Source organism: Drosophila bipectinata, chromosome 2R (assembly GCF_030179905.1).
Source record: "Drosophila bipectinata strain 14024-0381.07 chromosome 2R, DbipHiC1v2, whole genome shotgun sequence".
In the NCBI taxonomy this organism is placed as follows: Eukaryota; Metazoa; Arthropoda; class Insecta; order Diptera; family Drosophilidae; genus Drosophila; species Drosophila bipectinata.
Genome location: NC_091737.1, coordinates 7,938,684 through 7,959,243, shown reverse-complemented (window position 1 = coordinate 7,959,243; position 20,560 = coordinate 7,938,684). Strand labels below are relative to the sequence as shown.

The window sequence follows — 20,560 nt, the reverse complement described above, 5'->3', positions numbered from 1 at the left end:
ATTTTATTCTGACCTAAAATTTTGTTTCTTTCAAATTATTTGACACAGTTTGCAGAATTTCGTAATTTAAAATTGACTTATGCTATTTGTACAGTTTTCGATGCATAGTTTTCTACAAGTTATTTAAAAAAAAAATAGATTAATTAAAACAATAGCAGGAAAATATTAATGCCTTAAGGTATTGCATTACCATGTAAAGAATATATAATTATAAATTAAAGTAATATCTGATCTGGTTAATATCTAATATTAACCAAAAATTCAAACTTTTTCTTTATAAATTGTAGCTATATTTGTTGCAAACTAAAATATATTGTAAATTGATTCTTTAAAACTAAAAGCGAAATAACTTTAACTGCAAGAATAACTGCAAATAACTTTAACGTAACCTGCAAGAATAGTTCAAAAGAAAGGTGCCGGGTAACATGCCATCTTCCAAAAAATAAGCTTATAAATGTAAAATTTCAAATTTGCTTAGCTCCTAATGAGTTATATCTAAATTAAGAAAAACAGACCCTCTGAAACTCAGGAATAAGCCCCTTAGAAATGGCAACTTTAAAGTCCTGTCCCTAATAATGCCCCACCCACAGGTCGTCTATGACAAACAGAAGCCACCCTCACTAAATTGATGAAATACTTGTTGGGTGACCTTTTCTCTGGAATTTCGTTTGAATGACTGCCCACACATGTCAGACTCCTTGGGCGAGGGAGTATCCTAATTGATAATTTAAGGGCCTTCTGTCTAGCCCCGAACTTCTGCCAATTTTCTCGGGGTCTCTCAAGTTTGTTAAGCAAATTAAGCGTTGAGTCTTCATCTAAAGGCCAAGCTTTCGAGATGAAAATCAAGGTATACTATAGACTCTACTATAGAGCTTCGAGCCATGGCTGGCCAATTTAATTATAAAATATTTATTTACCTGGAAGATGTGAGCGCTCTGCTTTATTATTTAATCCTTTGGATATTCGGACAATGTTTACTGATAAGTTCTTGTTGACATTATTTTTTGGAACAAAACAAATTGTTTTCTTTATTTTCGGAAGTTTTTTCTTTCTTTTTTGGTTATTTTTCCAAGATTATTGACTTAAATTGTGTCCCTTTGTTCGCCTCCATGTTTCTGGTATCTGTTCTCCTTTGTATTCCTTATTTTCTTTGTGTGTCGTCCTTTTTTTTGGTTGGACCCTGAAAAGGACCTAGAACTTTTGATTCATTGTCAAGCGGCTTAAAAATGTAGCGACAGGCGAAACGTGTTTAAAGCGTGTTTAAATTTATCAAAAGTTTAACTTTGAAAGAGGTCAACTGGCAGCTTTTCCAACTTTTCCATTTCTCCATCCCACCCACACCTTCCCGACACTTCTTCGGACATTACTTTTTTACCTAAAAAGTTTTTTGGGAATATTCTGCCACGTGTAATGGCCATAAAGCACTTCCATTGCCGGGAGAGAATGCGATGAGCTAAGTAAATTTAATTTTTCATCCGAGTCCAGGAGCAGGGAGATGGAATATTTGCCTTTTTTTTCCAGAATAGAAGGCTTTGGGCTTCGGGCCATAAAAATCCCAGCTACATGTTGCGCTTTTGTGAGTGAGCTTCCTCTCGAAAAAATAGTACATACATGTAGGGAAGTAAGTAAAAAGTATATGTGCGAATATTATATAGTGCATATATGCAAGCTCTACAGCTGCCACACCCACAAAAAGATACACAATGTGGCAGAAGCATATGCAACCCATAAATAAACATAAGTTGTCGCTTCTGCTCCCATTTCCCAGCTCTTTTTCTTTATGGGCGCCAAGCAACAGTTTTTTTATATTCTCCATATATTATATGTATATAAATATATATATTCATATTGGTATGTATATTCATGCATTTTTTATTTCATTTGGCCAAGTCTTGGCAAAGTCTGGCCATTGTTATTGCGGTCACAGGGAGCGTGTGTGTGGAACACAAAGTTTTTGGCTGGAAAATTGGGGAACTCTGGCAAGCAAAAGAATAATTAACATACTTGGCTCCATTAAAAACACATTACATTTTAATGGGCTCTCTCTTTATTAGTCAATTGATTAATTTTCTAAATACACTTAAAATTAGCTACCGAATGGATATTAAATATCAATTAAAATATTCCCTCTGTCAGCGCTGATTTGCCGTTTAATTCTGGCCATTTTTTGTCACCGCTAATTATGCAATTAATTTGCGGCCTTTGTCAATGGCTTGTGTCTAATCACTGGCCCATTTGTTGTCTGGGAAGCATCACAGAAATGACATTTTGTATAAATATTTTGAGATAAGCCCAAGCACAAGTACCCGAGCACTAGTAGTAGTACCCGAACCCATAAATTCACGGTGGGAATGGCGAGAATTTCTGAACAATTTGAATATTTAAATATGCATATACTTGTACAGTGGATGGAGCTCGTTCGCGTCGTTGTCGTCTAAATGGCCTTAGTTTTATTTATCGCACGACAAATGTCACTCGACCGTTTCAAATGCTTGTCATACTGACTTTTTTCTGTACTCTTACTATTATTTGGTCGTTTTTGCAGCTACTATGTATAGTGGCAGTGCAATGACAGCACCCGTCATACGTCATCTGCTTATGAACTGCGGCACAGTTTTTTTTTTTTTTCGAGTGGTCGAGTTGATGGTTCGATTGTTTTTAGCCTGGTATTTTTTGTCCGTTTTGTGGCAAACGAAGCCGGGCTAATTCCAAGTGCATATTTAGCCTGGCCCAAAGCAGAACAGGCCCCAGACTAGGGCACTTGATGTCACAATCATTTGCAAAACTACTTTCCAGTCCGTACTGCAGCCTTGGGGGTCTCTTTTTTGAGTCCACTTCCTGCCACTCGGACCTGCAGTAGGACTTCTTTAAACAGGACTTTGGGGAGTATATTTTAGGGAAAAGTTTTCATTAGAAATTGATTAAAATAGGTGATGCTTTAAGGCTTATAAGGGATTGTAACAAAAGTTGTAATTCAGTTAAACTATAGTATTTTTTTCCTAATGTCCTTATATTTTTGTAACCTCTTCAGTTTAAGGCCTAAATAAAGGGAGTTATTCTGGTTAAAATATATTAAAAATATATAGAAATAAACAAAAATTATTATTTTAAATAAATAGTCAAAATTAATATTTTTTAGAAATAGTTATACCCGGTACATGTACATAGTTCTGAGTTTACATAAACTTTAGGCTTAGGTCTTAAGCCTTAAGAACTTTATTCCAAAATTAAGCAACCCAAATCCCAAACAATCTAGCAACCTTCATGACTAACTTATCGAGTTATGCCTGTAACTCTAAGTATATGCACATGACGTCATTGTCTCCTTGTTGGCTCTTACCGTTTGCCGCTTGGCTCTAAGTGATTTCCAATGCAGTGGGCAATGCAGGCATACACTACTGTGTATAAAAGTAATTTGCATAAATGTCGAGCCGAGCGGCCGAGCGGTGGATAATAAACTGGAGAGTGTTTGCTGAGGCCATGAAAACCCTATGCACTACATATCATGAAGCCACGGGCCACAAAATTTGCGTTCGTTTAGCACATTTCGCACATTAACCCACATGCAAAAAAAGGGGACAGCCCAGGAAAGCCTTGTTTTGTCTACCATTGTTACCATTTTCAAGGCAGAACAGCAGAACCTTTCTCAAACAGCTTTTTGCATAATTATCCAGAAGGTAAAAAAATGCAAACAAACAAGGCGACCCACCGACCGACCTGCTTGCAAAAACATTTATATTTTTAGATATTTCAGCCGGGAATAAATTACAGAGCTGGCTTTGCTGAAACAACATTTCAGTTTATTTAGAAGAGATTCCCCGTTTTGATGTCTAATTAATTGAGTTGGCCTAATGACATTTGCCCAACGATACACCCACACATTACGCAGGCCCAGGATGCGTAACCTTAGGTTTGCGACTCAAATTTGCATTGTTAGGCGCCACAATGTATGCTACGATAATTACACAACTCGGGCGAAATTTGCCAAATTGCAAGAGCAGTTTGCGAATGTTGGTTCTGGTATTTGCCAGATAGGATTTCAACAATAGTCCCTCTAATGAGCAGCTGGTAGGATGAACTTTCAATATCGATTGATGTTTTGGGTGATTATTGGGGTGTATTTTAAGGGGAGGAGGGTTTATTTACTAATACTTAGGGTTTTAAGTTACGCACTTTACTAACTTATGTATATTTAAGGGATATTACATAAAGACTAAAATTTTGCATGTTTTTATGAGAAGTTCTACTAGGAACAAGTTTAACTTTAAAAGCCTATAGATGAATATTTATACCCGGTACTTGTAAAGTCCTGAAAGGTCTTGAAATATGGAAAAGAGATTTTTTTTTGTTGAAATATACATTTGTTTGTGGTTGAAGTATAATTTCAAGACCAAATAAAGTTCGTATAGTAGCTGTTATGGATCAGTGCGCTATATCGTCAGAACTTATTCCGCAAAAACCTATTCCGTATGTCGAAAAGAAAAACTTTTCTTTAAAGAAGGTTGTATGAAAGAATTGAATCTTTAATTTTAATGAAACTTTAGCGCTTCAAGGTATAGTGACATAAATTATATAATAATTTGGCAGTAAAATCACAATATCGATAAAAAGCGACATTCTACGATTCTTTCACCGAAATTCGACGATATGTGCTATCGGTTCATACTCAAATGAATGAGAAGAGTACCGGGTATCATATACTAATTGAAATAACTCGCTTGGCATAACTCGATTTTAGTCTTTTTTCTGATAAAATCCTTTTATGGAAAAAAGTTAGAAGAGATTTGTCTAATATTTTAAGAAAATATCCTTACAAGTAATCCAATTCGCTTCCAATTGCCAGGCTTATATAGAAATCTTTATTAAACAGACATCAGAACTATCTGAAATAGAGGGAGCCACTAGTTCTTTTATTAGAATATCCAATAGTCCTGTTTAGAATACCCTACTTTTAGTGAATTATTATAATATCTAATGCCATTTTGTCAAGGCAAGACTGAAGTAATCTTCCAGTTCCAATTGCCTTTGCCAAGTTGTTAATTACGCTGTGAAACACTTTCAATTATCAGAGAAGCCATAGTATTGTCCCAAAAAAAAGTCAGATAAAAGGCCTAAATACAAATTGGCCTGTTTGGCGCTGTTGGCTCGGCTGTGTAATCCCCGTTTTTGGCCTTTTGGTTTATCGTCTTGAATGGGCCAACAACAACAACTAAAACAACAAGAACAAGAAGAGCAGTGGCAATCAATGCGCCAAACGAGCTGGAACAAAAAAAACGTTGCCACTTTCCGTTTGTTGTTATTTATCGTGTGTTTATTTTTGTTTTTATCTATACAGCCATGTTGTTAATTGCCGAAAAACTCGTCTGTAAGTTTTTTCAGTGTTCGGTGTTCATTTTTATTTTTCTGTTTTTTTCGTTTTGTTCGCTGGGCCTGTTTGCTTTGAGCACGCGCCGTTTGAAACTGCCACGCGCAACAAATTTCGGGATATAGTCCGGGCCAAAAGGAAAGGGCTTGGGGGGCGGTGCAGGTGGATGGAAGGAAAACTCGTGTTTAAAATTAAACTGAGAAAACGACAGGCAACGACGGCAAATAGAAACGTTTTTATGGGCCAAGAGCAGCAACAGCGAGTGCTACAAGCACTGTGGCAGTGGCAGCAACAAATGTAGATAAACGTTTTGTTACAACACATAATCGCTTCTTCTGGGGTGGCTACAGATACAAGCACGTCCGCCAACATACGCACAAGCAGGTGGCACAGTAGGTACTCCTGGGTGAAGGATATACCCCAACTATCACAAACTTAATAGATAAGTTGACTTTTTTTTAAAGATACATTTTTCTTACCTTTTTCTAGATTAATTTATTGAACAACAAGGTCAACCAGTGTTTACTGTACCTCTCTTGCTAAGCAATAGATTTTTATGTATCCGCGAAAACCGCGCACTGCCACCTTTAAAGTATCTGTATCTTTGCCTGCGGACGAGTATCTGTATCTGGTGGCCGCCTGAGCGAGCAGGCAACATAATTGCTCACTAATTTAACGCTAATGGACATCAATTTAAGCATCCATCCAGCAGTTTATCATTCTGGCCATAATCATAGGACAGCAGCGGGGCGAGGGGGTGTTTGGGCCAAGAGGTGTGTGCCAAAGAGTTTGGCACAATAAACGTCTTAAAAGTGTGCGTAGGCAGGGCCGAGGGCTGAGGAGAAGGCTTAACTATTTATAGGCCGACAGATGGCAGGCAGGTCCTTGACAAGAATTGGCCCGAAAAGTCTGCTCCTGACTGGCAGGATATTCGATAATGATTTGTGGGTGAAATATTAACCAGAGAGACTTGGAGATATTTTTAAACTTTTCCAGACTTAAAGTGTTGCCTTGTAGAGGCCTGCATGATGGCCGCTTCAAATCCAATAGATTAAAAAATAATTGAATCGACTCCAGACTGAAAGGCTGGGAATCTCGGAGAGCCAAAGGGCGGATGGCAAAGGTTAACTGACAAGTCGTTGTCTTACAGCCTCCACCGTTGGGCCCCCCACCCCTGTTCGTTCGGTTTCAAATTGAATCCGAAAGGCGTTGTATATAGAGGACATACATATAACCGAGTACAAGCTGGATGTCTGTACGAAATCCCCGGCGAATTTTCTTCTTTTCGCATCGCGTGGGCTGTAAAATTCCTTTTGACAGCTTTAAGCGTTCCATTTCCATTGTGCGAGGACCCGAATACCGAATACATATGCTATGGTGTCTGTAGGTACATATATACACGTATTTATGTAACAAAAGGCATTTGGAAATGTGTGAGTCAGCGGACCGCAGTATGCCCTTTGTGCTGGTAATGCCACGCCCCCGAATGCCAGCCGTTTAGTAAGCGCCTCTCATTACGCATACGACATGTGTTCTGGGGGAGCGTTAATAAATCAATACCCAGGCGTCGTATTTAGACAAATATTTTGAAGCTGATAACCTTTTTGGTTTAACGTCAGGAAAAGGTATGTCCTGTGGCAGGACGAGAGCAAGACGGAGGAGCGGCAATGGCAGAAACAAATAAGAAATTCGCCATTAAAGTTGCGTGACGAAGTGAAATTTGCGTCAAATACTCGCGGGACTTTCTCCTCCTCCTCTCTTCTTCTTCCTTTTCTTTTTCTTGTGTATGTGTGTTTGTGTAAAAAGTCCTGACATTTGAAGAAAAAACGACCCGTAAGTCTGAACCTCTCGTCATGTGGCGCATTTTGGGCTCAAGTGCCGGCGGCGCCCTGAAGTATGCCTTGAAATTGCTTTGATGTGGATGCGATATTTTGTTGTCAAAATACTAACATGGAACTTACATCTATATAGCACACACAAATACATATATAATGTATATATGCATATATCGGTGTGTGCTTAGAGGGGCAGAAATGTCAACGAAAATTAAGTGCTTTGCTCGCCGGCTCCTTACATTTTTTGTGGCCCTCGTTTCTTTCGCGAGTCGCCACTTTGACGCATTGACCGGAAAAAGAAAGCATTTCACCCAAGCCTGGAGATAGCAGAAAATTTAAATCGCGACATAAAGGATGCACTTTAGTGGTGGAAGGGCCTCATGAAGGGTATAGTTCACCGGCAGGTCCTTAAGGGGCATTTTAAAGAAAATATTTAGCACAGAGGTCATGCTATTGAAGTCTAAAATACCTTGATAAGATTACATTTTAGATTTTTTAATAATATTCATAATCGAGATTATTGTTGGCTACTTTTTTGGCAATTCCCTTAAAAATAAGATGCATCTACTTTGGGTATAAATATTCAAACAGACAACAATTCTGCACTTGAGCTCTTGGCCTTGCTGGGCAATGTGTCTCCCAAAGATTTTTCTTCTAGACCTCAAGAACTATGCCATTCTGCCGTTAACACTTAACCCAATTGGGATTCTATACATCTGTGGGCGGGGAAGGTCAAGCAGGGTCTGAGGCGGGGGGTACTTTCGATCCGATTGTATAGGTTTGGGCGGAGAACTGTCAATGACACGGACAGACCTCGATATATGGTCATGGGACATGCATAATAATTAGGTCGCCTCGAGTGCTTCTTTGTTTGAGGTCTTCCAACTGTTGGATTCACGACAACTGACCATCAAAATTTTAGACATTTCCAGGCAGCTGAGCTAATTAAGTTCACACACATTACACCGCACACACACACATTACACCCAAGTGTGTTCAAAGTTGGCCGTTCCTTAATGAAGTCATTTAGAGCAGTTGCTGTGGTTGTGGTTTCGTCTGCTCTTGAACCAGAAACCCCAAAAAAAAAAAAGAAAATAATAAACCCACGCACAGGTGTCCCATTTCTGACCTGTTGACGTAATCCGATAGGCCAACTGACACAGAATTCCGCTAAAAGATCCTGCCAACAGGTTAGTAAACAACAGCAGTTGGTTCGGGATTTGTGTGGCATCTGGCCTTTAGGATCCCAGGAATCTTCAAGGTTGTTTCTTGGGGAATCTTTATAGGGGTTTTGTGTTTATTTTGTTATTTGATATGATTGAAGTTTTTTTAAAAGATGATATAGGGGTTAGGATTATGTAAATTGACTTGAAGATGAATGGGAACTCTTAACTAATCCCTTCTTTAATAGTAAAGGAAAGTTATTAGAAAGCAAATAAATTTTAATTTTGTGAACTCTATAATTTAATTAATTTATTTAAACCTAAAGAATAATTGAATGAATCTTTTAAAAATTGAAACCTCTTTCCATTTTAAATGCAATTCTAAAATTTAAATTTGATTTTGTTGCCCAAGTGCCAAACTTAATTTTGCAAAAGAGCAAACATCAGAGTTGTGGAAGAGGGGCCGAGATGGATATTACCATAACATCCACACCCACCCACACACACTAGAACATTTCGAAATTTCCCGAGGCAATGTGTGTTTGTGGGCGGGTGTGCGGTTAGGTGTTTCCACATTTCAGCACACCACCTGCAGCAGCTGCAGTAAAAATGACATTAAAATGGAAGTCATATGCACATGGTTAACTCGCCACGCATAACCCGGCCGTAATCATTCCGATGGCAGTCAAAGGGGGCAAGGTGGCCATAAGCTACGGGCCATGGTAGCTGCTCTGGCGGTAAAATTAGTTTGCCTTAATCCCATAAAAACGCTGCCACCACCTCGTCATGGTAATGATGGTGATGATGATGGTGCTCCTGGCCAGACTACAACTGGCTGCCACTCTGGAAATTTCATTAGAGGAATGGGAATCGGAAAGCGAATGCCAAACATAAAACTAAAATCAAAATACCAAAAATTAAACCGCAGTAAACTAAATAGAAATTGTAATTATAGTGAACAGTGCTTGTCCAAAAAATCAATATGGAAATGGGTGATGGTTTGTATTAAATATACTGTCCTGTACCTAGAACTAGCAGTCCCTAGTTGTGAATCCAGCTTCCTACCTTCTGTAATCAGCTTTAACAGTTTTCAAGTCGTCAAAATTCGCTTACCATTCCATCAGGTCTTAAAGTCCTTGTCGCTATTTTATGACCGAGTCCTTTCCCTCGCAGATACACACCCTCCCAGTGCCAGCCAGTGCATTTTTTCCTCTCGATTTTCTATCCGGCAGCTGGCGGAAATTGTGAGGAAATGAAAATGGTTTAACTTTTCTTTCTTCTGGCGTGTGTTCTGGTTTCTCCTTCTATTTGACCCCCCAGAGTCTCCTCCTTAGATGCTTCTCCATCCAAATCCTTGACTGATGGTCGGAAAATAAGGGGCTAGACATCTCTTCAGTCTCCCATTACTTGAGCCGGGCTATTTATATATTTTTTTTAATAGCTCTGTAGTTTTCAGTTGTTTGTGCAATTGCGTTTCGTTTGCTTGGACGGCGGTGCGTTGAGTGAACCACCTTGACCCACTCTAATTGCAACGTCTAATACCGTCTGACAACAACAATCGGCCAACAGAATTGGCTTTTTACTTTTCGCATTTTTTTTTTGTATTTATTTGGTCCGTCAGCCAATCAGCAAAAAAAACACTTAAACGCTCAATTGGATATCGAGAGTCGAGCGATTTTTCGATTAAATTTTCATCGTGGGGCTGGGCTTTCTGACTGCTGTCGGAGTTGTCGAAACCTTTATTAGTTTTAAATATTTATATTTGTTCCGCCCGGCCGCGGGGCAAGTTGAATATTAATGAAGTTAATTGAAAAAGTTTGCTAACCAACCGCGGGGATAACAAAAACAATGAGTACTCGCTGGCACAATATCCTGCCAGGCATTCCCGCGCAGCAGCCAAAAATTAATTTTCCAAATTAGGCCAAATAAAATGTTGCGGCCCAGAAGAAGCCAGAAGAAAAGTGCTTTCCACAAAATGCCGCCCTCCGAAAATATTATTCCACCCACCAAGCACCGTGTCTCAATATGCAATTTACATAATTACGCATATTTCGAGCAAAACTTATAAATATTTATGTGCATGCTACGAATATTATGTTGTTTGCTGGTGATTTTTGGGAAAAATAAAAGTGTATTTTGAACAAGTATGAACGGCTGTAATGAAGCATAGCCTATAAAATGTATGATACCCGGCACTTTTCTTTCCAATTTCACGCTCTTTTATTTTTTTTTTTTTATAAATGTTTCATATTTTTGGGTGATTGGGCGGAAACAATCCAGGACGAGATCCCTAAAAAAAATTTCAGATTTCTCTAAAATTTTTTTATAGGTATAATTTCCGGCCTTTGAAATAGTACATATAGTATGTAAAAATTAAATTAATCCCAAAGTTCACTTTTTAAAAAAAAATTATTAAAAAAAATTATTAAAAAATTAAAAAAAAACTTTTTTATTATTTCTTATTTGTTTCACAAATTTTATTTAAACGCTTAAGGCTAGACCCATTGTAGGTGAAAGGCTTGCTCCCGGAATAAGACTGCCAATTTTTAATTGCCAGATAACCAACAAACCTCGGCTTAAGAGAAATAACCCAAAAGGGTGCTTAGAGAGAATAAATAATCGCCCTAAGAGATTCCAAGAAAAAGGGACGAGTGAAGAGTGATGAGATCGGAAGATCGATCTGGCTCTAATGTCTAAAGTTTGGGCCAAGGAAAATTTATGGGAATGTTTACAAGAAGAGCTTGACGTTTAGTCTGGATCAGAGGTCGGCACGGCCTTATCTCGGGGGCATAGGAAATTTCTCTGCCCGAGCTCTGCCACACACACACAGTATACATGTGTGAAACGTCATGCTCACAGCCTACTTTCTGCTATTCGTTACTAACACTAATGCGGTAAAATCATATCAATGTATTGGGGTGCCGACCACTGGTCTGGATAATATCTTTTGGGAATCCTCAAAAACGAGTGAGGGGAAATTAGGAGACAAGATAAGAAATGGCATGACGCATTCAGCAGGGGCTACTGCGTTTTGCAAATAATGTTTACATTGCCTATTTGGTGAGGCAATTTATGAGTTGGATAACATACATACATAAATATCTCATTTTTGAGAAAAGTTTGAATCAAATTTTAAGTGCGAGGATCTAAAAATGATGCAATTTTTAAAAACAAAATAAAGCATACTTAATATTTTATGAGTAATTAGCACAACTTTTAATAAAATAATTTAATTTAATACATCAGAATTGGTTTCGTCTTTTAATATGATCCCAATAATAAAAAAAAAAAAATTGTTTAAAAAAATAATAATAAGTTTTCAAAATGAAAGGTTCAACCTTTCATTTGAATTAGAGAAAAGTTTGAATCAAATTTTAAGTGCGAGGATATAAAAATGATGCAATTTTTAAAAGCAAAATAAAGCATACTTAATATTTTATGAGTAATGAGCACAACTTATAATAAAATAATTTAATTTAATACATCAGAATTGGTTTCGTCTTTTAATATGATCCCAATGATAAAAAAAAAAATTGTTTAAAAAAATAATAATAAGTTTTCAAAATGAAAGGTTCAACCTTTCATTTGAATTTGAGAAAAGTTTGAATCAAATTTTAAGTGCGAGGATATAAAAATGATGCAATTTTTAAAAGCAAAATAAAGCATACTTAATATTTTATGAGTAATGAGCACAACCTATAATAAAATAATTTAATTTAATACATCAGAATTGGTTTCGTCTTTTAATATGATCCCAATGATAAAAAAAAAAAATTGTTTAAAAAAATAATAATAAGTTTTCAAAATGAAAGGTTCAACCTTTCATTTGAATTTGAGAATAGTTTGAATCAAATTTTAAGTGCGAGGATCTAAAAATGATGCAATTTTTAAAAGCAAAATAAAGCATACTTAATATTTTATGAGTAATGAGCACAACTTATAATAAAATAATTTAATTTAATACATCAGAATTGGTTTCGTCTTTTAATATGATCCCAATGATAAAAAAAAAAAATTGTTTAAAAAAATAATAATAAGTTTTCAAAATGAAAGGTTCAACCGGGAAAAAATGTACTTTTAATTATAGGCTGCCAGAATTAAAAAAAAAATAATGACCAATTCATTTATAGTTATAATTAATAACTGTTATTTGTATTTTTGTGGAGACAGACTGGCGCTCTATAGAATAAGGCTCCAGAATAAATATACATATATGCATTAGGTTCAGGGTATAAAATAATATAAGAAAAGTATTAGCCCCTTTCTTCAAGCCATTTCTAGTCAAAAATAAAATTTTTTAAAAATATTAAAATCAGAAAAGCAGAGGCCTCAATTATAATCGCAGATTTAGGGACCACAGCACAACAGATATTAAAAAAAAAATTAAAATCAATATATATAATGGAAGAATGGTACAAAAACATCTTATCACATCCCATATTTTTTGGTTTGTTTCAAGTCTAATGATAATATATATAAATTATAATGATATTAAAATATAAAATTAAATAAAAATCAAAATAAAAAAATAAATTTGGAGAAGCCAGTCCGATGGGGTCTAGAATCAGACTGACCTAGTAGTGCTGGCCCGAACTCTTCTTATATACAAACCCAATGTGTTTCAGTGTTGACTAACTATCAAAAAAATAAACTTTAAGGATTTCTAGGGTTTCCACAAAAGCTAGGGCTCCCAGGTAGTTGTTTGTGTATTATCTGTTAAATATTGAAAGTCTTTCTCCTGTCGTTGAAATCATAAGACCTGCAGAGGTTTTTTTAAAAATAATTTTAACTTATTAACTAGGTCTAAAATATGAATATTAGGAGAGACCGCTGATTTTGGGTATAAAGACTTGGTCTTTAGTTGCAAGGTTTATAATGACAGATTTTAGAATAAAGCCGTGTTAACCCTAGCATAGCCTTAGCATAGTTTTTTTTAGAATATTTACTAAGTATTCTCATGATATGAAAGCTTTTTAAATTTCCAATTATATGAAAATTGGTTTCTAAACTCTAATGATTTCTGCAAAATATTTTCAAAATCTTTACTTTTTAACATAAATTCTTGCAGTGAATCATAAAAGTTTTGTCTTGGTTATCTATTAAAAAGTAGTTTACAATCACGTTATAGAATGCATCACTCTGTGACCTCATACACCCCTAGGTACCATCAAATATATGGTAACAAAAAGACAATGCCAACGAAATGGATTTCTATAAAATATCAAAACTTGAGAGAATAACCCGTATATTAAATTGCAAACATTTTTAACATGAATCTCACGTATGTCGTTTTCGACGAACGACCCGGCCAGACCAAAATCTGAAAACTGAAATTGTGCAATGTTGAATCATGACGATGGATGACGATGTCAGGTAGTGGCAGGCAACAACCACACCACCCGACATCGTGCAACAACCATCTACTATGTGTATGTGTGTTTACGAACAACGCCATCAGCTGCGGTGACAACAATGACAACAACGAATCGCTGATGGCGATGGATTGGCGGTGATTCCGCGGGGCGGTGATTCCGCGGGGCGGTAATTGCCAACTAAATGACCGACAGGCGGCAGGTGACCGCCGGGTGCCAGGGTCTAACCCAGTCTACCTCTCGCTGAACCTTTGGACACATTTCGGGTGTTATATTGCACCGCATGCGGTGCAGGGAATTTCGAGGGGAGTCCATAATCGCGCTTTCAAAGTGTATATTTTGTAATCACTTTTTGTCGGAAATATTTAGCAATATTTCAGTAATTTCATGTTTCTATAGAAATTTTGTTTTATTTTGTAGGAACATGAGAGAGTTTGAGGCTTTGATTACATTATACAATTATTAACATATGGGTTTTGGCTATATGATACCCCCTACCACTCTTAATTAAATATTAATACCAATTTTTTTTAATATTATTTACAGCACAAATATGTCGAGCGATTCGAGTCGAAGGATCCAGGTGCCAGATGAGCTAAAGGAGGTCCTGTTGCAGTTTTCGATCGCCTTTCTGGTCGAACAGCCACCGGATGTGATCGACTATGCCGTCGAATATTTCACCAAACTGCAAGCCGACCGTCCCACGGTGATCACGGACCAGAGTACCGATGACCAGGCTAGCGTCAACTCACAGGATGCCGATGGTGAGTGGCTTTCAGAGTCCGGGGGCTATCCAAGAAATTGCGATTGCGTGTCCTGTCATCTTTTTGTTCTTCTGGCCAAGTAGTTTGCATTTTCTAGCTGCTGCGTGTTGTAAAATTCTTGCTAGAGTTATTTATAGTTTTCCCATATTTTTTCGCCTTTTATTTCTTTTATGGGCTTTTGCGTTATTTCCGTCATGCAATTTGCTGTAAACTTTGGCAAACCTCTGACGTCAGCAGTGTCAGTTTTTGGGAAAGAAAATCTGCTCGTGAATTCCCCCGACATCCGACAGTTCGGTTCTGACCAGAAGCTATGAGCCAAATCAAGATTTATTTTGTCTTTCACTGTTTTTGGCCAAAAATTGAAAAGTTTGTGGCAAGACACGGGGTGATGGGGCAACTGTTGTTGGCCCTTCTCTCTGTTTGGGTGTTTGGCACGTGTTCAGATAATTAGCCCGGCCACCACGCATATGGCCATAAATCTTTGGCGCCCATCGCACCACGAGCATACAAAATACCAAATTAAATAATGATGGTGATGAAGCTTCAGCCGAGTTCAATTTGTTTCCAGCTCCATCGCATCACCCCTCTCTCTCACATCTGGCATGCCGTCTCTGTCTCTGCTGCTGGGGCCTTTGTTCACAGCTTCCTTTTGCGTGTTTATCTTCCGGTTAATCAAACACGCAGCCCTCGAGGGATGCCATGTCAAGTGGTTGGAGAGAGACGCACTGAGATTGCCCGAAAGAGACGGGTGTAAAATACAAAATGAGAGCAAGAGGGGGTGGTGGGGGTAGAGAGGTGAAATGGGGCAAACTGGTCCTGTCATTAAAAATCTATTAATTGTGCACACAGCAGCCCCAGAGGAGGGCTCAGCCAACATGACTGCAGCTGGCAATCCTTCCGCTGCTCCATAGTTTATGGATTTTGTGTACAGTTTTCATTCCATACAGCCGACAAACAAAAGGCTTTCATTATTAATATGGGATTGGTAATTTAAAGGAGATCAGATGGCTTTGATATACAATTTGTTATATGAGAATTTTAATTAGTTAAGAAATAGGATAATACTTGAGGACATACATGGGACCATTTCACAATCTTCCATATTTCGTTTTGAAACTAAAACTGAATTGAAATACCAATTTTTTATAACATTTTTTTTATATACTTATTTAAGATAAAATTTAAAAAAACATATTCTTGTCTTTGATTCTTTTTCTCAGAGACTCACTAGAGAAACCCAACATTTTTGGTTGTCAGACATTATGTTTGCAAAGGCCTTAATTTTTAATATTTTAAACATATAGAATATAATATATATTCCTTTAGTTTCGAGAATAAACAACATTTCCTTATTTAATCGTGTGAAATAATGGATTTTAGTTTAGTTATGATAAGTTATAGGGCACAGTAAAATGTATACGCTACATGGGTATGTAAATCTATTTTTTTAAAGAATAACATTTTCTCAAAAACCATAAACTCAAAGGGCTTAGATCTAATAATCTTATCCATCAATGTTTATAAATCATAACCAGTTTCTTACTAAAATCACAAAATATAAACCTCTCTATAAAGATTGTTAGAATCAAAACTGTACTCCTTTAAATTTATCCTTCTGTAGTTGTTGTCTGGCCTGGCATTTTATTGGATTTGTCTCACTATTTTAATCCCGGCGGGATCCTGTGATGGCCAGCCCGGATGGCCAGAAAAGGCTTCGGGCCGGGAAGCCTCCACTGGAGCGAAAGTGTCACGCAAATAGCCACTGGCCCCGCCTTCGGCCATGCCTGGCCCCGCCTTCTAGCTCCCACCGCCTGCCACACTTTTTAGACTCCCGACCGCGTTTCATCGATCGGTGTCTGTATTTTTGTGCTTTGATGTCTATTTGTGGCTATATAGAAAAACCTTGCCGCGCCACAAAGTCCTTGCTTAAATCAGAGAGAGAGCTTTAAAGTGCCACGAAAGTGCCAAGTGCGAGGACCGTGCCACGAATATTGCGTATACGCAGCGTGGGCCCAACAACGTGGCTTAATAGGGGACCCTTTATTTTTTCTGCTTCCAACTAAAAGGTGTACTACGGTATGCCCTGCTGACCAAACAAGGTACATTTTATTAACGCTCATATTGGCCACAGAGTCATCCAGCCAACGGAGGGTCGGGAGCGGGAGGCGAGGGCTTGGCAGGACCACTTGGTCCACTGGAGCATACTGATGAACAGCTCAGCAGCCGCATTCGCTTCATCGGGCACACAGGGCGCATGACACGCCGCCGGGAGGGGGCGCTACCATAGGCGGGGGAGTGGTGGCATGGCAGGCGGGGCGGACGGTGAGCTACATTTCAACATTATTGACATGCCAGCGGCGATTGTGGAAGGACTCTAGGCCCAGGCCCAGGACCAGGACCAGGCTCTGGCAAACCTGAACGGAAATACTTGTCGCTCCAGCCAGCTGTCTCTTATTTTTTTTTTATATTCATCTCCCATCTCCCTCTCACTTGTAGGGTCCTGTCGACGTCTGTCTCATCCTCCTGTTGCGCTTAATAATAATGTGTATATGAATGCTTATGTGAGAAGCTGAGGGAATGCTCATGTTAATCAAGACAAAGCAAAGTGGGGGGCTATTTATAATCGCACTGAGCATAAAAAGTGGGTGTTGGTAGAATTTTAATAAATGGTATTACACAAGAACATAAATCTTAGGGACGTAGGGATGGTCCCTTCCAGTTTCCTCGAAAGTTGTTATAACTGAGATACTAAAAATCACAGGTATTACTACTATACTACTATTCTACTATACTAGTATTATTATCCAAACTAAGTATTTTTTTTCAAACTTAAGAAGACTAAATTCTGTTTAGTCCTTGTATGCCCTTGTATGTTTTAGAATCAAATATTTAACGAGTTTTTGGGATAAACTGTTTAGAACTTAATTTAAACATAAATTTAATAAATTTCTGGAATATGATTGAAATAAGTTACTTTGACCTTTTTTAATTTTTCAAAGTTTATTTTTCGAAAAATTTTTTATTTTATTGACAAAATTATATCAACAAAAACACGATTTTGATCCAAAAAAAAGCATATTAAAATTTGTTAAAATACAATACTAAGAAAGAAACCAATAAGAGAAATATATTTTTAAGTTCTATAAACTAACTAATAAATGAAAGAAAAAATATCTTCATTTTGTTAGAAATTAGGGGATTCAACAGTACATATAAATGTAAATATCAAAGGTTCTAGACAAAAATATGGGATATTGAATCAAAATCATAAATATTTTATTCTTTGGTTTACCTAAACCAAACCTATATTTGGTTGACTACTCCCCCTTTTAAAGGTCTAAGCAATGGTTCTATTTGAACCGATATTACCCCCTATTTTTGTTAACTGTACAATGAACAGGGTTCTGCCGACAGACAACTCGACTTTCACCCATACAGAGGCTATTCCGTATAAATAGACAGCCGACATTCAGTGGTCCGCTTGAGTGGCGTGTTCTGCTGCCTACTTACAGGCACTATTTCCGCCTTGGTTTGACGTTTGGCTGTCAACGGCGGGCGACTCCAGAGCCTGTTTTACTGGTGGTGCTGGCATAGCTGGCACAGATGCTGCTGGTGATGCGGATGCTGCGCCTCTTGTGGCACCAACGTTGGCACTTTCAGTCGCTCGGGAGACGTCACAACGACAGCACGCACCTAAACTCGTATCCGCACCAAGAAGCGCCTTTCATCGAGTCAGTCAGCCAAGCCAGCTCCTGCCGTTGGCCATTCATACTACGGTTACCTACCGCGTCAGCTAACTGACTGTCATCGTCGGATTGTCAGCCCGTCAGTGTCTGTTTGTCAGTGGCTGTCGATCTCCTCCCTGTCACTGGCACTCGCACTCGCACTGGTACTCGCACTCGTCCTGGCTCTCGTCCTTGTCTGAGTCTGCTAATGAAATTAATGCAGTCAACTTTTTATTTGCCATCCTTAATTGAATTCGCAAGCTTATTTGCCAGTGTGGATGTGTGTTTGTAAAGCAAGCAACTTACTTTAATTGAAATACTTTCGGTGCATCATTTGCCAAATGATATTCAAAGTTTCTCAGAGGCCAGTTGGTGGCAACTATTTGAGAGACTTAAACATGAGGAAAGTGCAAGTTCCTGATGGCAAATGGTATTTCCATTAAAGTAACAAAATCCAGATGCACTTTGCAGTCGATTCCCCCAAAGAGTTGATATTTCTTTCATCAGTTTGTAAATCAAAATTTTCAAAAGTCAAAAACAAGAGGATTTTCATTCTCTGATTGACTTGAGATGTTTCCCATGGCTTGAGTTTTGGAATTTCAATCAATGTCTTGTTTCAAATGATTTTAAAAGTATTTCATTTTCCCCTCCAAGTAGTTTGATGGCCAACCTATCACAGCAATCATAAATCCTGACAAAAAATACTTGAAAATTTCAACCTCGAATGGAATCGAGTGCAAAACCAGAGGCTGTAATAAAAAAAACAAGTGTAGAGCACGGCGGCAATTTCTGTCCAAGTTACGGGTACGTGTCGGTGTTGTTTTACGGTTACGGGCACACAAAGCAAACAGCCGGACGGACTTGGACAAATACTTGCCAGCAGCCGCACCTCCGTTCCCGCACCCGCCGGAGACAAGAACGTGGTGCACTCTGCCATTTAGCTTGACTTGGCTTACAATTTTTGTGGCCCAACTTGGGAAGGGAGGTGGAAAATTCAGAGTGCGTGGCTGTGTGGATGTAATTGCATCATTAAGTTGACACTCTGCCTGGCAACTTGACACGACGACGTGGTCTAGTGGAAAACTGCGGGCAGTGCAGTGTGCAAACAATTTGCCAAATCCGAAACCGAACTCGATTCGAGTGATTCTGGTTCTGATTTCAGATTTCTGATTCCAGATTTCAGAGAGATACAAACAAAATACGTACAAACACTCTCGAAATCGACTGACTTGCTGAAGGCTTCGCCAAACATTCGAGTGCATAAATATTTATTACGCATACGCAGCGTGTGACGGGAAAGCAAAGCCAGTGCCAGTGCCAGTGCCAGTTCCAGTGCTAGTGCTAGTGCCAGTGTGTTTGCTTTTTGTTTTTTTTTTTGCCTCTAAAAAAAACACTCACCTTGAGTTACATACACTCTCTTATAAAAAAAAAATGTATATATATATATATATATATATATATATATATAATACAGATATTTTTGTTTCTAGCTATTTTCAAACGTGTTCATGCTTAACAGGTTTTTGTTCAATTTTGTTACTAAATTCGGCGACACGCATAAAAACCAAATCACCAACGGCAACTGCAATTGAAAATGTCTACTCAGGTGTCTGGTAATTTATTGGCTGGTAAGCTCGCAGCTCAACTGAAGCAAAAACTACATTTTGTTGACCAAATAGTTCGTAAAAAAAAGATATTTAAAGGCAACGAGAAAACATGCTCACTTTAGGTGTTGCGGCTGTGGGTTCGACTTGAATGTATAATTGCAGCAAGTGGCTCAGTGGCTCAAAAAAGTGGAAAAGCATTTAAAAAGCAACTCAAATTGTTGTAAAATGATGAGCGTTGATTGCTTCGAAAGCCCCCAGCCGGCACAAGTAGCTTTCAAGGGAAATCTCAGATGAAGAATGCCTTGAATTCTCCAGGAAATTGAATCTACAAGATAGCTTAAAAACAAAGATAGCAGACACTAAGAAAAATTTTCCTGATTTTTTAAATTAATTCATTCTTGACGGGATTTAAATATATATTTAAAACAAGTATATTTTTCACTTACAAATTATTTTTTAAATTATTTATTTTGTGAAAAAAGTATATCGTACTCTACCATTAAATTATGCTGGCTTTTGTTGATATACGAACCCCTCCTCGAGTGCAGTTTCATTAGAAATGCAATTGAAAAACCAGCAGGGGATCTGCCAGAGTGGCAAATTCCATTCAGATACTAAACATTTCAAGGCATTTTCAGGTCGTTACAAAACAAAAAGACTCTTTTCTCAAACAAATCTTTATCTTTAATAAAGTTGTCTAAAAATTAATGTGATTTATGTATTTATTCA

At 37.9% G+C, this 20,560-nt stretch overlaps 1 protein-coding gene across 3 annotated transcripts in view; it reads left to right on the top strand.

Annotated features, from left to right (window-relative positions):
• The window catches only part of Pka-R2 (cAMP-dependent protein kinase type II regulatory subunit), a 34,561-nt gene that overhangs the window by 7,754 nt on the left and 6,247 nt on the right, over positions 1–20,560 (top strand). For all 3 annotated transcript variants that reach the window (XM_017251281.3, XM_017251283.3, XM_017251282.3), the window contains exon 3: positions 14,282–14,499. In XM_017251281.3, the coding sequence (XP_017106770.1) occupies positions 14,289–14,499 (211 nt within the window). In that variant the 5' untranslated portion in view covers positions 14,282–14,288. The remainder of the gene's footprint in view (positions 1–14,281; positions 14,500–20,560) is intronic.